The 19,990-nt window shown below is 46.7% G+C and overlaps 1 protein-coding gene across 1 annotated transcript in view; it reads left to right on the top strand.

The window, feature by feature from the left end:
* The first annotated feature begins 1,331 nt into the window (after nucleotides 1-1,331).
* MYBBP1A (MYB binding protein 1a) overlaps nucleotides 1,332-19,990 on the top strand; it is a 56,522-nt gene continuing 37,863 nt past the window's right edge. The window contains exons 1-21 of the mRNA XM_027691079.1: nucleotides 1,332-1,653; nucleotides 1,806-1,901; nucleotides 2,975-3,058; nucleotides 3,404-3,478; nucleotides 3,899-4,006; nucleotides 4,804-4,994; nucleotides 5,286-5,453; nucleotides 5,612-5,729; nucleotides 8,145-8,434; nucleotides 9,114-9,221; nucleotides 9,819-9,944; nucleotides 10,670-10,873; nucleotides 11,510-11,618; nucleotides 12,007-12,094; nucleotides 13,118-13,269; nucleotides 13,948-14,037; nucleotides 14,704-14,832; nucleotides 15,550-15,714; nucleotides 16,718-16,875; nucleotides 17,695-17,829; nucleotides 19,044-19,149. Of these exons, the coding sequence (XP_027546880.1) occupies nucleotides 1,471-1,653; nucleotides 1,806-1,901; nucleotides 2,975-3,058; nucleotides 3,404-3,478; nucleotides 3,899-4,006; nucleotides 4,804-4,994; nucleotides 5,286-5,453; nucleotides 5,612-5,729; nucleotides 8,145-8,434; nucleotides 9,114-9,221; nucleotides 9,819-9,944; nucleotides 10,670-10,873; nucleotides 11,510-11,618; nucleotides 12,007-12,094; nucleotides 13,118-13,269; nucleotides 13,948-14,037; nucleotides 14,704-14,832; nucleotides 15,550-15,714; nucleotides 16,718-16,875; nucleotides 17,695-17,829; nucleotides 19,044-19,149 (2,883 nt within the window). The 5' untranslated portion in view covers nucleotides 1,332-1,470. The remainder of the gene's footprint in view (nucleotides 1,654-1,805; nucleotides 1,902-2,974; nucleotides 3,059-3,403; nucleotides 3,479-3,898; nucleotides 4,007-4,803; nucleotides 4,995-5,285; nucleotides 5,454-5,611; nucleotides 5,730-8,144; nucleotides 8,435-9,113; nucleotides 9,222-9,818; nucleotides 9,945-10,669; nucleotides 10,874-11,509; nucleotides 11,619-12,006; nucleotides 12,095-13,117; nucleotides 13,270-13,947; nucleotides 14,038-14,703; nucleotides 14,833-15,549; nucleotides 15,715-16,717; nucleotides 16,876-17,694; nucleotides 17,830-19,043; nucleotides 19,150-19,990) is intronic.

Genomic DNA, 19,990 nt, shown 5'->3' with positions numbered 1-19,990 from the left:
AGGGATCACAGGGATGGATCCTGCTCCAGGGGTCATATTCATCCTCCAGGGATCACAGGGATGGATCCTGCTCCAGGGGTCATATTCCTCCAGGGATCACAGGGATGGATCCTGCTCCAGGGGTCACGTTCATTCCCTGCAGTCCCGTGGCTGGCATGGGAGCCTGGAAGGGCAGTGGAGGATAGTGCTGGATTTTACTGTAAATAAAGACGGTGGGCTGACCTGTGTCCTTAAAAAGTACCATTTGCACCAACTGGTTTGTCTGCTTTTCCCAGACCATTATTTCAGTTTTTATAATAAAACTAAATGACAGATTCTTATACAACAACTGTGCCCACACCTTGTGTCTGCCTTAACCCTGCATGGCTGCCATGCCCTGCTCACCCCACACGCTCTGCCCCCACTGAGCCTCGGGGGAAAGGATCCAAAATTCCCTCCAGAACTGAGAGCCCAGGTGAGGGGAGCCCAGGGATCCCTTGGAGCAAGAATGGGATGAACGAGTCCTGCGGCAGTGCTGGGCTGAGGGTTGGGAACATGGCCCTGAGGGGAGTGGGGCTGTTGCAAAATGTGAAATATTTCAAGATTACTTGAAGTCAGGATGTTCTTTGATGTAAGATCTTTGTACACTTTCAACCTAATCATCGAGAAAGGAGACCTAATGAGAGCAACAGGCAGCAGAAGCATCCCAGGACATCCTGGAAGTGACAAGCCTTAAGGATGTATTAAAACAAGATGTTGATGTGTGTCTATGTATACATTGCTAACTTGGCAAAATCCTAAAATGTATCCTATAGCTGACCTATGTTCATTATAATACTGAAAATCACAGGTCAAAAAGACCCTGCCCAGGTGAAGACACGTCCCCTGAGCATGTAAAGAGGTTACTTGGGGTTATGTGACTTGCATGGAAATTAATAATAAATCGTAATAGTCGGGGTGTATTTAAAAAGTTACTAACTGAATTTCTCTGTATAAATAATGGCGCCAAAAGTCTGGTGTTTGTGGAACACACCGACCACGGGGGCTTGCGCAGCTCTGGAATAAATAAACGTGTCTGTCGAGTTGTGTCGTTATTGGTTTGTTGCACAGCGGGGAAACGAACTTGGTTTTGTGGGATGAGGGGCTGAAGGGAGCGGGGTGTGCGGGGAACAGGGGACGCTCAGGGGAGCGGCGCTGAGGGGCGACCATGAGGGGAGAGGGCTGTGAGGGGCGGCCATGAGGGAATGGGCTGTGAGGGGAGCGGGCTGTGAGGGGCGGCCATGAGGGAGCGGGGCTGTGAGGGCAGCGGGCTGTGAGGGGCGGCCATGAGGGAGCGGGGCTGTGAGGGGAGCGGGCTGTGAGGGCAGCGCGGAGCTGCCGGGCCTGTGAGGCCGCGGCTCACACGGCGGCCGAGCCCGTCCCGCTGCTGCCCCGGAAGAGGCGGAGCGGGCGGGCGGCCCCACGTGCGGCAGCGGCGGCGGCGTGGCCGGGATGGCGGGGACGGAGGAGATGGAGGGGATGGAGGAGCGGGGCGGCGGGGTGACCGACCCCCGCGGGGTGCTGCGGCAGGGCCGCGCCTTCCTCGACTTCTTCTGGGACATCGCCAAGCCGGAGCAGGAGGTGCGGCTGGCGGCCACCGAGAACCTCCTGCAGCACCTGCGGCAGGGCAAGAAGGTGAGACGGCGGCCCGAGGGGCTGCGGGGGGGCGGGTGGGTACCCCCGAGCCCGGCTCGTCCCTCCGCTCCCGCCTGCGAGCGCGTCAGTGCGGGCGGCCCCGGTCGGGCCGGGCGCGGGCAGCCATCGGCTCATCTGGGTCTGTCTTGCAGGACGATGAGCTGAAGTACACCCTGAAGCGGCTGGTGGAGGGACTGGGAGCCACTCGAGAGGCCGCCCGCCCTGGCTTCAGCCTGGCCCTGGCGCAGGTCAGTGTTTCCCAGCGCTCTGCAGCCCCCGGTCAGTTCCTGGGGTCCCCTCTGCCAACTCTGCGTGCACATGGCAGGGGAAGGCTCTCATAATAGAAAACTGGTTTTAAATGGTCCTAGTCCGCTCTAGGAACAACGCACTTATAAAGTTATAAACTATACCAGTAGCGTATTCATTCCACAGAATTCTGTCCTGCTTCAAGAGCCACCCCCAATTTGCAAACTTTGACCAGGTTTTCAAATATGCTGCATTTAGTGCTACTGTGATTTCTTAAATCTGTGGTTTTTTCCCTCCGTGCTGGTGGAGTCTGTAACATGGCAAAGAGTCCCAGGAGTTGGGGTCACCAGTGAGATCTGACCTCAGCTAAGAAGTTCTGACCTGAGAAGTTCATAAAGCAGAAAAGCCTGTGTTCTTCCCACTTCCATCAAGGCCTTGCCCATGCTGAAAAGTTTCATTGCTTCTGTTACAGGATCTGGCAGTTGCAGTAAAATGTGCTCATTATTCGTCTGTCATGTCATGTACAGGGAAACAAACAAACAAAAAATTAATATCAGCAGGTATATTTGTGTCTGCACAGAATCACAGAATGGCTTGGGTTGGAAGGGACCTTAAAGGCCTGTCCAACCTGGCCCTGAACACTTCCAGGGATGGGGCAGCCACAGCTTCTCTGGGCACCCTGTGCCAGGGCCTCACCACCCTCACAGCCAAGAATTCCTTCCCAATATCCCATCTAACCCTGTCCACTGGCAGTAAGAAGCCATTCCCCTTTGTCCTGTCCCCTCAGGCCCTTGTCCCAAGTCCCTCTCCAGCTCTCTTGGAGCCCCTTTAGGCACTGGAAGGGGCTCTAAGGTCTCCCTGGTGCCTTCTCTTCTCCAAGTGAACCCCCCCAGCTCCCCCAGCCTAGTTCCTGTTCTGACACATCTTTACTGATCTGGTTGTCTCTATTCTGGCCTAATAAAGCAGCACATCTGCTGCTATGCTGAACAACTGTTCAGCTCTATTTTAGCTCAACCCAATAAAACTTCATGAAAACGAAGAGTTGTAAAATGAGCTATTCCATCTCTCTCCTCAGGTTTTACAGACTTTTGAGGAAATTCCACTGTGCAGTGTCCTGGAACAGATAAAAGAAAAACACAATCTGGAAAAAGTGAAAAAGGTGAGTCAGCTCATGGCATTTGCCAACTGCTGCTTCAAACTAATTGTTTTCTGTTCTTTGAAGTCTTGGTGTATACTGTAGTTTTGGAGTTCTTGGTAAAACAAACGACTCTAATGAAATAACAGAAATATTTGTGAAAACTGGAAGTTGATGACATTGTCATTTGGCCCTGTTTTAGCTGAGATTTGCCTGTGTGATGAAAAGGTAATCTAGGACAGTTCTTAAATACCATGCAGGGAGTTGCTTTTCAGTGTGTTACCTCCCTATGGCAGAGCTGTAGCTGGATGTGAAATCTAACTGAAGGGTTTTTTTAATCCCTTTTCTGTTTTGTTTTTTTCTTTTCAGAAACTTGTGAGAAATGCTGCTTTTGGGAACTTCTTTGGAGTTATGGCTCTGTTCCAGTCTGGGCGGCTTGTGAAGGTAGCGCTGCTGTTGGGTGTGTCAGTTCTGGTTCTGGGGCTGTCTGGTGTGGAAAGAGGATCCACAGAGAAAGGGTCATTGGCTCATCGACGCAACAGGACTTGAAGCATCGAGTTCAGTTCTTTTCTGTTGCATTGCTCATGGACTTTTTGTGCCTTTTAAATGTCTGTTCCTGACTAGAATGTAGGAAGTGTGTCAAGTAGTACAGGAGGTTCCTACCTCTCCTGGAAAGAAGGGATCTGTTGTTTGTATATTGCCGGAAAACACCAATTTGGGAAAAGATGAGTGGTCTATCAGCAAACAATTGTCTATGTTTTTATTAGAAGTAGGCATAAATATCTCAAGAGTGGATTATTACCTGAGCCTTCAGCTTAATCTCTGAAACACATCCTCTGTTTTTGGCTTATCTTTCCTTCCTAGGACCGGAAAGCTCTGCTGGAGAGCATCCAGCTTCTCCAGCAGCTGACAAACCACCAAACACACCTCCGAGATCTCCCACGCAAAACTCTCATCGACATCACCTCTGAGGTACAGGCACAGCACGTGGTGGGTGGGAGGAGGGAGGGCTTGGCTTTGGGGTTGGCTTTTCCCTTAGTTTGTTCACAGCTGGAAGTTAAAAGGGATGTGAAAGAGGGAGTTTAAACTGTGGAGCTGCCTCCTGTACTGCTTATGAGCAGATGCTTGTATTCTGGGAAGGATGCTCTGGTTTACCTTAGTCTGATTTCATGGACAAACCCATAGCCTGTTTTTTCCCATTTACTTGCTGGGATAATACATCAGACCATCTACTCTTTTGAATGTTGAAAGCTCTGATCAACAAACTTTGTTTTTATGCACCAAGCCTGAGCCTAAGCTTGAATTTTGAGCTTTTTGGAGAGAAATGATGTTGTGACAAGGAGTAAAGGAGCTCTGAAGATACAGTGAAAGAAAGAGTTTGTTTATTTCCATCTTTCAAGTGGATATTGTTTGTAGATATGAAGACTCCCAGTGTTAAATCAAAACAGTTTCCTCCTGCCTGGGCTGCATGGCTGTACAGGCAGGAGCAGTCAGACAGCAGGAGAACAATTGCAGCTGGAGTCAGGTGACCAGAATTGCTGTCTGATGACAACATACTGTCCTACTCCCCATGGTTAAGCACCTGAGACTGTCTGGCACTGCTGGACACAACCGTTATTTATTTTTGGTTGTGTTACCATGAAGACTTTCTAAAGTTTCCAGAACACTGCAAGCTCTTAGTAAAATGCCCTGCAATGCAGATACTGCACTGCAAATTAGTGAAATACCCTCAGATGTTCTCATATGCTCTCACCCTCATTTCTGTCTAGGTTCCTGAAAGTGTGTTTGAGGAGGTCCTGTTTGACATCTTGCAAGGTGACCTCTCTTCAGCCTTCACATCTCCAGAGAACCTGCACCTTTTGCTTGTGGGCATGAGGAAATTCCCTGGTGTTCTGAAACCTAAAAAGCTGAAGAAGCTGTTTGGCTCACCTACAGTTGTAAATGAGGAAAATATTCCCAGGTAAATTCTTAAATAAGGAGCATTAAATCCAACCCTCTTGTCCTCTTGGCTAGCAGTGAGAGAAGTGTGACTCTGATTCTGATACCTGCCTGTATTTGCCACTGCAGGTGCTGTTAAGGGCTAGGTGTTAACTGTTATGCAGGTTCTTAAATTATGGTTTTGTCATTTCTCCCAGGAGACACAGCCTGCAGTGCTCAGGAAATGTTCTGTGTCCTTCAGCAGGATGAATTTGGCCTTCAGCAATTCCCCTTCCAGGCCAGATCTCTCACATTATTTTGTTTCTCCTCCTAGACTTGTAGAGCTTCTGAAAAGTGCTGCCAAGTCTGAGAAGGAGGACAAGAAATTGCCCAGTGTAGTGTTTGATTTGCTGCAAGTTGCACTGAAGGAAGGTGCCTTTGAACTCTTCTGGAATGAAGCTGTGGAGAACGGGCTATTGAAGGAGAAACCAGGACCCGTGAGGTTTGTTTTAACATACCCTGTTTGTTGTTTGCTGTATTACCCTTCTCTTTCTTGACCCAGAATTTTTGGCTGCCCTCCCACTCCCTCTTTGTCTTACCCCTGTGTGTGGATTTACTGCTGTGCCTCAGCCTGAGGGAATCTGCTTTGTTCCCACCCAGTTACATGTGCTACCGGTTGCTGGGCAGTGCTCTCCCCGTGCTGTCCCTGGAGCAGCTGCAGGTGGTTCTCAAAGGGAAGGTGATGCTGCACTATGGAGAACATGTGGTAGCAACTCAGGTAGGTCTTCTAAATGTGCTTGTGCTCAAGCTTGTCCTGAGCAGGAGTCGTCTCTGCTCCCCTCCTAGTTTCACATCATCCTGGATAAAAAAATGGTTTATGTCATTTTAGACCTTGAACTCTTACTAAAAGCAAGGTTATTGGATGACCACTGCTTGCAGTGGACTGAATATAATTGCAATATAATTGTAACTGTTTAATTGTAAGTTCCTATTTTAAGGGTTTGGAAGCTGTTCAGCACTGCCCCACCTGCTTTCATTGCTGCTGCTGAGAAAGCTCTAGTGATGGAGGGAGCAGAGGAAGGGCAGCCCTCAGCATATTGACAGTGTCAGATGTCATCCTTTAGCAGTCCCTTTGATTTTGTGTGTCCAGAAGCTCCTTTTTGTCTGTCATTGTGCTGGGGGTTGCATGAACGTTTGAAGGCAAAGACAAAAAGGGACAACTCGTGCTTTTGTTTGTTAGTGCTCGTTTCCATAAGCACAACTGAAGTTTAAGCACAACATTGATTTGGAATTGGATTTTGGAACTCCTCTTCCTTCTTCCCTCCTGGGAAGCCAGCAAACAACACAGCCCTGCTCTAAAGGGAGGAAGAATAAAAGGGGAATATTGATAAAACCAGGCTTTAGCTCAACTTTTTGTAGTAACATAATCCCAAACCTCCTCTTTGGACCCCAACATCATTGCTGTCACTTGGGAGAAATAGGACTGTGCAGTCTTTCTCTTCTGGTACCAAAGCAGCAACAGATGTGTGGGTTTGCTCTGAAAGTAATGCTTACCATGGTGCCTCCCTGCATGGCCCCTATTTCTCCATTGACTTACTTGTTTTCCTGCGTCTTGCTTTTTATTCTCATTGCACAGTGAATTAAGACTGTTTTTCTATCAAAAAAATACATTAATTTAATTCCTGTCTGAAATGTGCAAATCCCCTGAGGACAATGATTGACTGAGTGGAAGGAGAAACTCCTAATATTGTTGATGATGAGAAAATAGAAACTATCTTAGTTTGAATTTGGTTTTGGTTTTGTGGGTTTGTTTTGTTTTATTCCTTGACATGAGTTGTTTATTTTGGAATGTGAATACTGTTACCTTGTACTTCCTTATGGGATTCTGGTGGTTGTTGGAGATGGAACTAGACAAAGCTTGAGCTTGATATTTACTGATAGTTATCCTCATGATTCCACTTTATCAACAGGGGAGCAAATCTATTTGTTTTGCTGTTGTTGAGAGGTGATTGATGAACCCCCTGTTGTGAGCTATTAGCCTGTTTACAACATCTCTCCTGGAGTTTTTCTCCCAGTTTTCATATTGATGCACAAGTATTGAGTTCTCCAGCAGTGGAAGCAGGAGCTTATTAAGCTGTGTGCTCTGTGAGATTTCTTGCAGGGGTATTTATGTTGTAATTGGATGGATTTGTAGTTAATTACAAATTTATAGCCATATTTTTGCTCCCACCAGGTCACTGTATTGGATGTGACACCAGACCAAACGAGTTGTTTTAGTAATTTACAAAGGATGGGTTGCACTTTTTAGTGAAATCACCTCTTTGAGGTTTCTCCAGTTATGCATTTGGTTTTTTTCCAGAACAAATGAGTGGGATTCAACACTGTGGGCTATTAAAGACCATAAGGGAATGGGGGGTGTGGTGAGATGGGATGTGTCCTGGTGGTCTGCATGCTGCTGGACAGTGTTCCAAGGCCAGCAGCCTGCCAGCTGTGTGCCTTGTGAGTCAGTGCAGGACTGAAGGTAGGACTTAACACAAAACAGCCACACCTCAGGATATGGTTTTTAGGTTAAACATGTCAACTCCCCTTCATTTCAGAGTTCCTCAACACTTCTGAGGCACCAGGGAGAGGAGGTGGCGTTTGTTCTACCCTCTGTAGGTCAGCAGGCTCCAGGGCTGCTGGATGAGACCAGAACTGATGGTGGGGAATTTCCACATCTAAGGAAAGTCCAAGGCAGATGATGTGAGAAACACCCTGGACTTTTACCCAAAATAAGAGCTGGTCCAGCCCCACTGAAGCTTCGCTGTTTTGGAAGGTGCAAATTAAAGGGTTGGGGTTGGTACATGACAGGAATGTGTGGTTGCTCACAGTGGTTGCTCCTTTGAGAGGAAGACCATGAGCTGGAATTGATGGGCTACTTAGGACAGATGTACAAGCATGTGACTTTAATTTACTTACTGCTACCAAATTCTTTAAAGTGATTTACAAGGGAAGTGTCCAAGGCCAGGCTGGACAGGGCTTGGAGCAACCTGGTCTAGTGGAAGGTGTCCCTGCCCATGGCAGTGGGTGGAATGAAATGAGGTTTAGGGTCCCTTCCAACCCTGGCCATTCTGTGATTCTGTGATATGTCCTTACAGAACCACTCAGGCTTAGTGAGAAGTTCCTAACCTGCTTGTTTGACTCTGTTTTTCAGCTTCCACAGGGATTTAAGTTTGCTACAGAGATGGAAGGCTACATAGATAAATTCCTGAGTGACTGCGATGACCCGGAGAGGCAGCTGGCTGTGATGATGGGCTTCTCTACCCTTACCCATCAGGGGAAGCCAGTGTTGCTGAGTGCTTCCAGGGTAGTCAGGCATCTGCAGGCAGTGGCCTTGCAAAAATACGTCAGCTGGCTCAAAGATATGTTCCTCAGGCCAGACTTGGACTGTTGTTTAGACTTCTCAAGTAACCGGCAAAAACAGAACCGGGAAAACGCAGCCGGGTGAGTATGTGGATGATGCATCCCCCTCCCTCTGGTCTGTGGTGACAGCAGCTGCCTGTGTGAAGTCTGGCTTGGATAGACAATGTTTGCTGTGAGTTGACCATTAGTGGTTATTTCCTCTGTCCCAGAGGGTTCAGCCCCAGCATCTGACTCTTTTGCTGTGATTCAGTTCTGTGAGTAGCAAACACAGTGAGAACCAACCAACCTGACCAAAGCAGGCTGGATCACCAAAAGAGCCTTTTCTCTTCTTTTTCTAGCCCTGACAACTGCCTTGGCAAAGATGTCCAGTAGCTTCCTCTTTCACTACAGCTTCTCAGGTCTTTGTAGAAACTGTGCCTCTCTATCTGTGAATTTAAACTGGCCTGAGTGCCCGTGTGTCTGTGTGTTACCTGTGTGCCTATAACCTCACTCCACTGACTGCTGCAGTTCTTGAAGAACTTTTTGCTCACCTGCAGTCCCTCAGTGGGTAAATAGACTGTTTTTTTGCATAGTAAAAAGCAAACTTGGGAAGATTATATCTCCTGTAGTACCTGTTGCTCTCGTACTACATAATTGGCCATCTTTAGTGTAAAGCCTCTAAATATCTGAAAATCACCTCTTGCTGTAGTGGATTGTGTGGTTTGTGTTTATTTTGGGATAGTTTTCAAACTACTGATTGTGTCCCCTTCCTTTTTCCAAGAGCACAACACAAGATTGCTCGACTGAGAAGGTGGATCATCCACAGACTGGTGAACATCACTGAAAGTGCAACGAAAAAAGAAGAGAGCCTTGTGATGGACATTGCCAGGTGAGAGTGGTTTAAAGACACGTGTGCTTGGGATAATTCTGTTCAGCTTGACAGCAGGATTCCAAGTAATGACACCACCAATCCCCATGACACCAAGCAAATTCAGTAGTGGAAATACTCCATAACATAAACCACTTTTGGCTAGGTTTTGTTTTCAAAATACCTTCTGCAAACTTGGAGTAACCTGTGTCATAAGTAGTTGGCACTTAAAATTACTTCAGTCCCATTTAAGTAAATTTTCCATTCCTACTTGCCTAAGCTGCTTGAAGATATTACTTGTAATATCAGGTCTTAATAAGTATTTATCTGTCATTTAGAATGTCCTGGAGAATATCACCCAAATCTAACTGAGTATTGTGTGGCCTCAAGTGCTGGTGCTTCACTTTTGTGAAGTCCCAAGTATTTTTCTCTCTTCTCTCCCCTGTGTACCTCGAGGAAAGGGTCTTATTGTAAATAGTGGCTTTTTTCCCCATTTGGACTCCCTTGAATAAGATTATGGTGAATATGTGGCACTGCTTGGTTTGCACACAGGGTCTGGTGTTGCTTCGTGAAGACCAAGCTGGGTCTTCATTTTGTTCCTGTCTCCATCTATTCCAGGTTTTGCTTCTTCCATGCCTTCTTTGTTGCTAAGAAAAAGACTTCCCAGATAGGTGAGGCGAGTGTCCTTCCATCAGAGCCCCTGGATGAACGGGATCATACAGAGATAGAAAACTACTTTTTTGGGTAAGGATTTGCTTGTGTGCTTTATGCCTGGAAATTTCTCTTTTTTTCCTGAGGATCAGATCAGCCTGTGAACAGCAGGGCAAAAGGTTTGGAATTGTAAGCTGCTACTGGAGCGTTTCTTTGACTCCAACACCGGGGGATGGCTTTTTTTAAGGAGGTCTTGGATGGATTTTTCAAAGATCCATGTTTTGTTCATGGCAAGCCTGCTGAGTATTTGTGTGGTGATCAGGTGAATGTGGAGCTGAGCTCAGACTACTTTTTCCCATAAGATTTCCATGGCCTTTGTTGCAAGCTGGAAGGAGAAGGAGCCCAGAGAGGTGGTGGGGTTATGCTGGTGAACGTTGGCTTTCTGTCTGTTCTGTGTGTGAGCTGCTGATAGCTCCACAGTCCTCCCTGTACCAAGGGAGATGGAATTGGTAATAATAGATTTTTTTAGGTGGGAGGGAAAGCAGAGGACATGGTGAGACACAGCATGGGAAAGAGCTGACAATAATAGGCAGTGTCCTTGGGGGCAGCAGATGTGCTTGGGACCACCAAGACCAGGAGCTTTGCACTGCTGAGCTTGGATGCATGGGGGGGTTGAAACTTGGCTCTGTGAATCTGGGCTGCAGTGAGTGACCAGAGCTCTGGGATGAGAGTGCTGTGCTGGTGGGCATTGTTTGTGAAAGTGGGAGAAGGCTGTCTTGTTCCTCTGACAGTAACATGCTGGCTGTTCTAATTTGCAGGTTACTTCAGACTTTGAACACCCTGCCTGTTTTGGGGGATACAGCAAAGGCTGCAGCCTTGAGGGAGAAGCACGTCCATGGTGTGACTGCAGATGGGAAGCTGTGGATCTTTCTCCTGGTTGAGTATGCCAACAAGCTGCTCTCCAGTGAGCATGTCAAAGCTGTGAAGCCTTTTACCAAGGAACAGAGGGATATCTGGGAGAGGTGAGAGGCTTGGGAGGCTGGGTGTGCGTTTGGTGATGTGAGCAAGGTGGAAAAGCCCTAGTCTTGTTTTCTCTTTGGACCAGTAAAGGAGAGATTGTTTTCTCTCATCCTCTCCTGTTCTGGCTGCTGTAGCAGAGCCATTTCACAGGCAGTGGCAGTTCTTTTTCTTTCCTTTGAGTATCCTGCACCAGTGGCTGGGTTTCAGAAGGCCTTTCTGTTTCTCATCACCACATTCCTTTCTTCCTGTTCCTTCTGTGTGTTAACTATGTGATAATCATGTCCTTTTCTAGTTTTGCTTGTAGTCCCTCTCCAAACATGATTGTAACTCTGCTTAGCTTTTCTCCTAATAATGACTGTACAAACTTCTCAGTGACTCTTTTCTGAGTTTCATTTTCCATAAAGCTCTAGGCCTTGACTGTGGTATTAGGAATCAAACCTGTGCCCAAGTGCAGTTTTTTATAAGCCACACAGTAAGATACTATTGTTGGGTTAAGGTTGAGTGCTGTAAGTATGTCCAGTTTCAATAAATTAAATATTAAGTACACAAAACTGTACTACATGTCATGTTTTTAGTCTGATCATAAGAGAAGGTTTGCTGTTGTAATTGTGAGAAACTCGAGAGCTTTTTTTCTTCAGAACACTTCAGTCTGTGAAGAATCTGCAGAAGAAGGAAAATAAATCAGACAGTGCCAAAGTTGGTGCTTTCCAGCAGCTTCTGCTTTCGATGGCCATTCATCTTTTCAAGGTAAGACCTCTGAAGAATATTTCTGTGGTATAAAATGGGGTAATGGTTGGGCTTTCTGAACACTGAGCTGGAGGGTTTCTCTGTGTTTTTTTTACAGCCTCTGGCTTCTGAAAATGGGCAACTAGCAGCTAATAAACTGTGATTCTTATACTGACTGCAGACATGTAGGGGGCAAAGCTTGACCTGAGCATTAGTTTTGCCCTTGATTTGTTGCTGAGTGGAGCAATTTTTACTTGATTTCATGTTTTCTTCTGCAAAACAGTTGTAGTGGCTGGTTGTAATATCTGTACCTATTTAAGGTGGCCTTTAGATTTGGAGTAAATTCCCTCTGTTGCTGGTGGTAGTGGGGAATTCTGAGAGTGTTTATTGTCTGCTTGTGATCAAACAGAATCAGCCTGAAACAGTGGACGTTCTGAGCGACCTCCTGAACTGCACAGAGAGAGCCTTCAGCAAAGAAGCCAAGAAGAAAAAGACTGGTGAGTTTTTCCTGCAGAAAGAAAGGGAGTGAGATTGTTAGTGGTCTGTGAAAAGGCAGAGGATGGCAGTTCTGCATTAGTGATTCTGATTGCATTGGTTCTGGCCTGATGCACATATCTCCGGGAGAATCCCCTCTCCTTCGTTGTGTTTCCTTGCCTTTCTGAATCTCTTGCTCCTCTCTCTGTCTGCACCCCCAGTGGGTTATGTTCCTGTGTTCTGGAAGGGATTGCTGAGCTCCATAGCTGGCCCTTGTTCAGATGAGCAGTGTCCAAGGTAGTTCTTGTTCTGTTCTGGCCAAGAACTTGACCGAAGTGGTGGATCTGCCCGAGCAAAGCTGTGGGCTCTCCTAATCCCTGGCAGGCCTGAAACATGATTATTTCACAGCTCAGGCTCTGGGCAAACTAAATGTGTCCTCTGTGTAGATACAACCTATTTGCTGATTGAGGCTGGTCCTTGTTTAGGGCCTCCAGAGCCCCTAGGCTGGGACTTGACCAGGAAAGAACTTGGCTTGGTCTTTTGACTTCCTCTCTTAACTGTGGTGTTGTTCTCCTGAATTCTGTCTAAATCAATTTGAGGGTACTGTAAAAATAAAAGCTCTAATTTTATGGTGGCTTGGTCGTTTGTAGATCAGGATTCCCAAAGTTTTGGACTAGCGGACAAGTTTCAAATGCCATCACTTTTCATGGGCTGCTGTGACTCCTGATTTCATTGGAAACACTATATATTTTGCTGACTAGCTGCTGATTGCTTTAATGTGACTAAATAGGTGTCACACGACTTGCAGAACTGCTAATCTACGTAATGGTTTAATGAATAGTAGGTTTTGTTGCTTTGCAGTGGCCAGAAGACCATTTCAACCATGTTTTTTCCTCTGGTTTGTAGTCTTCTGGTCTGTGTTGCTGAGTGGGTACTTTTAAGAGTCAGCTAGAAGAACAATCTTTTTTTCCTTGGTGAATTTTTCTGTAGTTCCTTATTGATGTGCCAGAGCCTCTTCCTGTCATTGTTTGTTTGTTCCTGTGCAGACAACTCGGAGCCGGGATGGGTTGAGGTGATGGTGGAAATCCTTCTCTCCCTCCTTGCCCAGCCCAGCCTACTCTTACGGCGGATTTCCAAGAGTGTGTTTGTGTGGATTTGCCCAAATCTGACCAAGAGGGGCTTGCAACTGATCCTGGATGTAAGTGAGGCACTAATAGGGCACTGTACTATTTGTCTGTCTTGTCCCTAACAGATGTACAAGCATGTCTCTGTTTTGGGATTAAATTAAAGTCTACTTGATTTAGAAAACATCTGACAGCATTTGCTACTGAATTCGAAAGGTACCTTAGAGACAGTTTTTGGGTTTTCTTTGTTCAGTTGTGGTTTTTTATAGGAACCTGAGATCTGTGCTCTTTGGTGGTTTTAGACTGAAGAAATTCCTGGGTCAGTTTATATAACTAGATTTTATATGTGAGTATAAATGGTAACAACCTTTTTCTAGGAAGGTTAATCTTAGAGGTGCTAAAAATAAGTGACACTAAAAGTCTGAATTGGTCATATCACTGAGTAAGGTGGGGTCTTCTGGGAGAGTAATATGTGGATTGCAAAGAGGGGCTGTCAGGTACTTTATGTGATATTAACCTAATACTTCATTTATAACAAACCAAGATGTGCAATGTCACCAGCCCTCTTCAGTTTTCTCCACCTTTTTTGTAACTTATAGAAAGAACTTGGCATGTTAACAAACAGAAAGTTAATGCCCTTGTGTACTGTTTCATTATTCAGCTGGTTTACTGTGCTGAAATCTCTGTCTATTGCACACAAGAAACGTGTCAAAACAAAACACTGAAAAAACACAAGTCCCTTTTTTTTGTAGGTTTTTGACCCAAACCAAGAGGAAAATGAAGAAAGTGCCGTGGTTGTGATGGAAGAATCGAACAAAAAGACCAAATTAGCGAAGGACACGGTAATTTTTGTACCGTTGCCAGTGACAAATACTCTTCAGATCTTCACTGTTTAAAAATCATACCTGATCTGTGGTGATAGACTTAATTGCATTTCTCTGTCTGAGGAGACAGAGAATAGAGCTGTTGCTCTATTGAAGTTTGTTTTAAAGGTGCAGCACATGGATGGCTTGTTGGAAGTGCCCGTTTGAGTCTCTTGGGCTGCTGGTGTAGGTGTGGCTGGTTGAATAGATGCTTTCAGAGAAGAATTGGCTTTCTCCTGGAATCAGCACAGGCCTCTCCTTCTTGCAGCCACAGCCTGAATTGTGGCTGTGATGCACAGCCAGCTGAATTCCAGGTCTCACGTTTTAAGAACTGCAGAGATTCCAGCCATAAAGCATTACAGGCATTAGCAGAGAGGAGAGAGTCAGATGGGGCTGTTACCTCAGATGTTCCTTGGAAGCTTCTCTTTGATACTTAATATGACAGAGAAGTCTGTATTATGTTCTGCTTTTAGCTCTTGTGAAGACCTGTTATCCGATATCTGAGCTGTCTTTACTTGGATCTAAGGGCTGGAAGAAAGGCAGGGGGTAGGGGAGGCTCGAGGTTTTATTTGTGAACAGCAACACACTGAGAATGGAGTAGGGCTTGAGGAATGGTGGGTCAGGAGATGAACTTCTCATCCTCAGGACGAGGAAGGGAGTGAGGACTCCTCGGATGAAGACGACACTGACAGTGGAGATGAGGAGGAGAACGAAGAAGTTGATGATGATTTTCGCAGTCAGCTGATGAATGTTCTGCAAGCGGGGAATGCACTGGTATGTTTTCACTGCCTACCTTGGTACAGATACCAGAGGAGGTTTGGGATGGTGAAAGATGATCTAATAACCCACATCCTGTCTGAACTCGTGCAGTGACAGCCCTGGCAGCCATCTCTGTATGGCACTTGAAGCGGGAGGTCAAGACCTTTAAGTGAGCTGTGGGAATAAGTCACTTGTTCTTTTATTTATTGTTAAAATGTCCTGAGCACTTTAGCTTGTCTAGTCTAGCCTGACACAGCTTGTGCTCCTGCCTGTAATAAATGAGATTGATGTGAGCTGAAGCACTAAGATACTGTTCTTGATGACTGCATTGGTTGGCCTGTGTGAAGGAGTGATCCCAGAAGGCCACTCTGGAGACTTCTTGAAGCAACAGTAGAGTTTGGTTTAATGATTCTGATAAAGGCTGCAGACATACCAACATATGAACCTCTTTACTGAAGAAGCAACAGCACAGAGGGTCTCAGGGTCAAAACCTCAGCCTCTTCCCTCTCCTGAATCCTTTAGTCTACCTGTTAGTGCTGTGCAGCCAGGGCTACCTGATCAGAAATACAAGCAGGATTTCTCATGGGCCTGAGAATCTGTGTTCCCTTTGTTGTTCTGGGTTTAGAGGTATTTACATCCCTCCTTGAGTCTGGTCTTGGCTGTGCTTTTCTCTCCTTTGTCTTTTTGAAGTACATGAGTTGATGTGTTGTTTTTGTATTCTAAAAACCAAAGGGTGGAGATGGGAGTGATGAAGAGCTGGATGATGAGGCTATGATGGCTCTTGACAAGAACATCTCAGCCCTTTTTGCGGAGCAGCAGAAACGGATCCAGGCGAAGAAGGATGAGAAAGACAAGATCAGGAAAGAGAAGATCCTACGGAGAGATTTCAAGACTAAGGTGGGAGAGATGTGTTTGATGTGAAGACCTCTGGCTTAGTAGCACCTTAGTTGAAGCCTACAGCGTGCCTTGAGCTACCTTACACTGAACAACTTGGTCATTTATGTGTGTCATGAGCTCCTGGAGGCTGGGATTGGATTGTTCTGGCTTGGTAGAGCACCTGGCACAACACTGTTGTAGTCAGTGACTGGGGCTTCACAGGCCTTCTTCAAAAAAAAACAGTGCTGTGCTTTCAAAAAGTGGACCATGGTTGACATTTGCTGATCTGAAATGCTTCAGTTTGTTAGATCCCTCTCCAGTTGTCTGTTGGTTTTTGTAAACTGGACAGGCTTGATGTTCCTTACTGTGACTTGCATGAAATTTCTCGGGTAATTTTGCAACATAAGCTTTTTTTTTTTGCTTGTTTTGTCGGTAAAATCAGGGGGATTGTGATGAACCCCCCGGTTGGTTTTGACTGTAATACTGAGTTCAGGCCACCTGGTGTCACCATGGACCTGGATATTCCGGCATCCAGGGACAGCTCCAGCTGCTCCCAGACAGAAGTGTCTGGAGTCAGGTTAACCAAGGTGAAAGCTGAACAGTGAAGTGAGCCAGTGGCTTTACTGCATTTCCATGGATGCTGTTGTGTAAAAGGGCTGATTTTATGCAATGCACTGTGTGGGAATCAAGAGGAGTTTGCAGTTGGTGCTAACAGAGACCTGTGCCAGGGTATAGTGACTGCAGGTCTGGCCAGGTGACAGTGATTCTCATAACTGCTCTTTCCAGGTGGTGTCACTGCACAAAATAGAGCTGCAACCAGCAGACAACCTTTAATCTTTGGTTGCAAATTTTTAATTTTCAGTTTCTCATGCTCTAACAGGACAAATGATAGCAGAAAGTGTACAAATCTCAGGTGCAAATTGCTTTCTTCAGCCCACACCAGTCTGAAGGAGGTGCTCTGGGTAGATCCGTCTTGTTTCCCTGCCTGCATTGGTTCTCATGCCAGTAACTCCCGTGTTTGCAGGTGCTGGATCTGATTGATGTGTTCCTGATGAAGCAAGCAGAGAACCCCTTGGTGTTTGATATCATTGAGCCCCTGCTTCAGTTGATTGAACAATGCATGAGCTCAGGCTCTGACAAGCAGGAGGTTGACTTCCTCCGGAAAACAGCCAGTATCTTCAAGTAAGTGTCCTCAGACTTCCAGATAACACACAATGGCTTTTGATCAACAGCAGTGGTGTTGGTTGAACCCCAGGAGTTGGTCTTTCTAACAATGAAGGCAGTTGCTGAGTTTATAGGTTGTGTAGGATTAGATTATCAGCACCACACATACACACAGTGCTTAGTCATAACCTGCAGGAAAGGAATTAGGATCTGGGGTTTCTAGGCTGAGGGACTTCAAGTGTCAGACCTGTCAAACCAGGTGGAAACCTCAAGAACAAACACTGGTACTGCAGGCACAGTGCCATGTCACTGAATATCTCCACAGGCCTCTGACCTCCGAGTCAGACCATGGAACAACTCCCAAGGCTTAAAGAGTGGCTAAAGCAAAACTCCCCACATGTTTTTATTGAGACAGAGTGGAAATTCTCTGTTCACAGCCAGAAGTGAGGGATGATACCAGCTAAACAGACATAATAATGCATGGTGTGTGTCATGAGTTGTTGTCTGTGCACCACTCCCTGGCAACCTCACTGCTGCTCTAAAGCATTTGGTGCTGCTCTCTCCCCCTAGTTGAGAAACAGTTGTGAAGTAACAAGGTTTGAGGGACCCCCTTTGTGGGAGCTCTGAAGGAAAGTCAACTGTGATGCCTAAATAGGTGCTTGAAGGTGAAGAGTGTCCTCATCCTTCTTGCCACAGCAACGTGCTGCTCCCAGCTTACTGTTGTTGATGTTATCACTCCCTGTGTGTTGAGTTTGTTTGATAAGGTGATGAGGGTTCCTGGCCAGGTGTTCCAGAGCTCTCTCTGTAGGTAATGGGTTTGTTTGTGGTGCCCTGCAGGAACTCGCTGTGCCGCAACAAGCAGTACTGCAAGAGAGTGGACACCCTGCAGGAACATGTGCACACCTTAGTGCAGAGGCTGGTGAAGAAAGCCTGCAAGCACACTGACTCTGCAGTGGCTCTCTATTATTTCAGGTGAGTGTCCTCCAGGAGCATCTCTGCTGGTGCTATGAGCAGGTGTGATGTTGCATGTTAAAAAAGGTCTGAGAAGCGAGAGAATCCCTGAATCCTTCGTGCCAGCATCTGTGTCTTACATGAGGACTAGTCAGTCCTGGCGGGCTGAAGCATTTTCAAACAGATGTCTGTTTTTTGGTGATCATCTTATATGGGCTCTGTAATACAGAAATGGTCTGATACAGCTTTGCTGGTGGTGGTGGGAAGTGCTTCCTTGAGGCTTCCTCTGGGAGTAATGCAATGTGTGCCTTCAGTGGGGGATGAGTGTAATTTCTAGGCAACCTGTGATGATCATTCTGTGAATACAGTGTTTACTCTCTCCATGATAGCACAATGAGGACATTAATGATAATGAATCCTGACTGTACATATCAGCGTTCTCTCCTTTGTTGCCGAATACAGGAAAATGGAGATAAGCCAGTTGTGTGTTTGTTAGGAAACATGAGTGATCTTGCTGTTCCTTGGTGCAAATTGGAGTGCTATTTACCAGCAGGCTCTCTTGTGCCATGCAGGCAGTTTCAGGAGGACTTTCATACTCAATCTGGGATTTCTCAACTCAGCTGTGTGTGCAGTGGGTACCATGTTGCATGGTCAACCCAATGCCATGGGGCAGTGTTGGCTCTCAGCACTCCTGCCTCGTGGCTGTGCAGGAACCGTGGTACTTCTGGCAACACAGGGCTGTCTGTGTGTGCTGCATGGCTACCTGAGAGCTTCCCAGCAGTGGCAGTCCTGGGTGGAGCTGTGCCCAGTTCATACATTTTCCAAAAGCAGCAGTGTCTCCCTGCTCTCTCACTTGATGTGCCCCAGTTCTCCAGCACACAGCAGCCTGGGCTGAGAGGCTGCACTGCAGTACTGGCTGAGATGTGCAGGCTCCAAAATCCTGGGTGAATGCAGGAGTCCTCAAATGCCAGTCAGAAGCATGAGCTTGAGGAAACCAGGCTGATAGTGAGGATGTCTGACTGGTGATGGCTAATGAAACGTGCAGCCTCCCAAGATTTATTTGTCTGTACGTCTGGCAAAGTGGGTTAGACTGAGGGAAGGGGCTCTCTCAGACTCTGTAACCCTCTTTGTTACAGAATAAGCTGCCTGCACCGCTTGGCCTCTGCTCTCAGGTGGCTTTGCAGTGGTGCTGTGGCACTGTGGTAACTGGTACGTTCTCCCCTTTTCTTTTTTAGTGCCTCATTATACCTGCTCAAAGTGTTGAAAGGAAACACGTCATCAGCTGTTCCTCCCCCTCAGCCAGAGAAGCAGAGCGACAGCAGAGCGAAGCAGGAGTGCCAGGTAGGCCATGAGGCTGCTCCTGAGGATGTGTTTTTTGCCAGTAAAGTTGCGTGACCTGATTTTGCTGAGTGGGCCTTGCTTGTTCAGTGTTCCTGGGCCTGCTGCCTGCAGGTACCTGTCTACATGATTTCCATAAAGCTGAGTTCCTTGTCCCCTTCTGGCTCTCACCCTCCTGCCTTTCAGTGCCTGTTTGCCCATAGCCACTGGGGCTGCTGATGCACAGTGGATCCAGGTTAATGGCTGAAGAAACCTGATGTGTATTTGTGCTGCTCTCCTCCCTGATTTGGTGTTTTTTCCATTAACCTCTTGGCAGTCACTCTGAGTTCTTTTCCAGAGGAGCAGGGAGGCACAGGACAGTGGTGGATGAGAGTGAACTCCTGTCTCCCTGAGGTTTGGGCTGAGTTATATCTGGGTGAAGAGCATGTGGAGCAGCCCTGATTTCAGTGGTAGTTGTTTGCAAGGAGACTCTTCCTCTGGTTGTGCTATGAGTGGCCATTACTTGGGGAGCCTTAATGCCTGGTCCCCTTTCACCTACTGTCTCTGCTGCATGTCACAGGTCTCAGAGCATAGTGACCCTTTATACTGTGCAGCCCACTGCAGTCACCTCCACTGGAAACCCAGCAAAGTAGTGTTTCACCAGCTGACCTGATACTTGCCTCTGAACCTCTCAAATTGAGTGCAGGAATTAATGCCTTAATCCTGTTGACATCTTGTGGGGGAGAAAAATAAACAGGGCTACCTCATGCCAAGGGAGGGCCTGGAAATCACACACACTGAGGTATTATTGGAGGCTGAAAAGACAGCCAGTGTTTCTAGGGCTTAGTGAGAGGCTGAGAGTGTT

This window comes from Neopelma chrysocephalum, unplaced genomic scaffold, assembly GCF_003984885.1.
Source record: "Neopelma chrysocephalum unplaced genomic scaffold, ASM398488v2 Primary Assembly neopelma1_82, whole genome shotgun sequence".
Lineage (NCBI taxonomy): Eukaryota > Metazoa > Chordata > Aves > Passeriformes > Pipridae > Neopelma > Neopelma chrysocephalum.
Note: the sequence above shows the minus strand (reverse complement) of the source record. Positions and strands in the feature narration are given on the sequence as shown.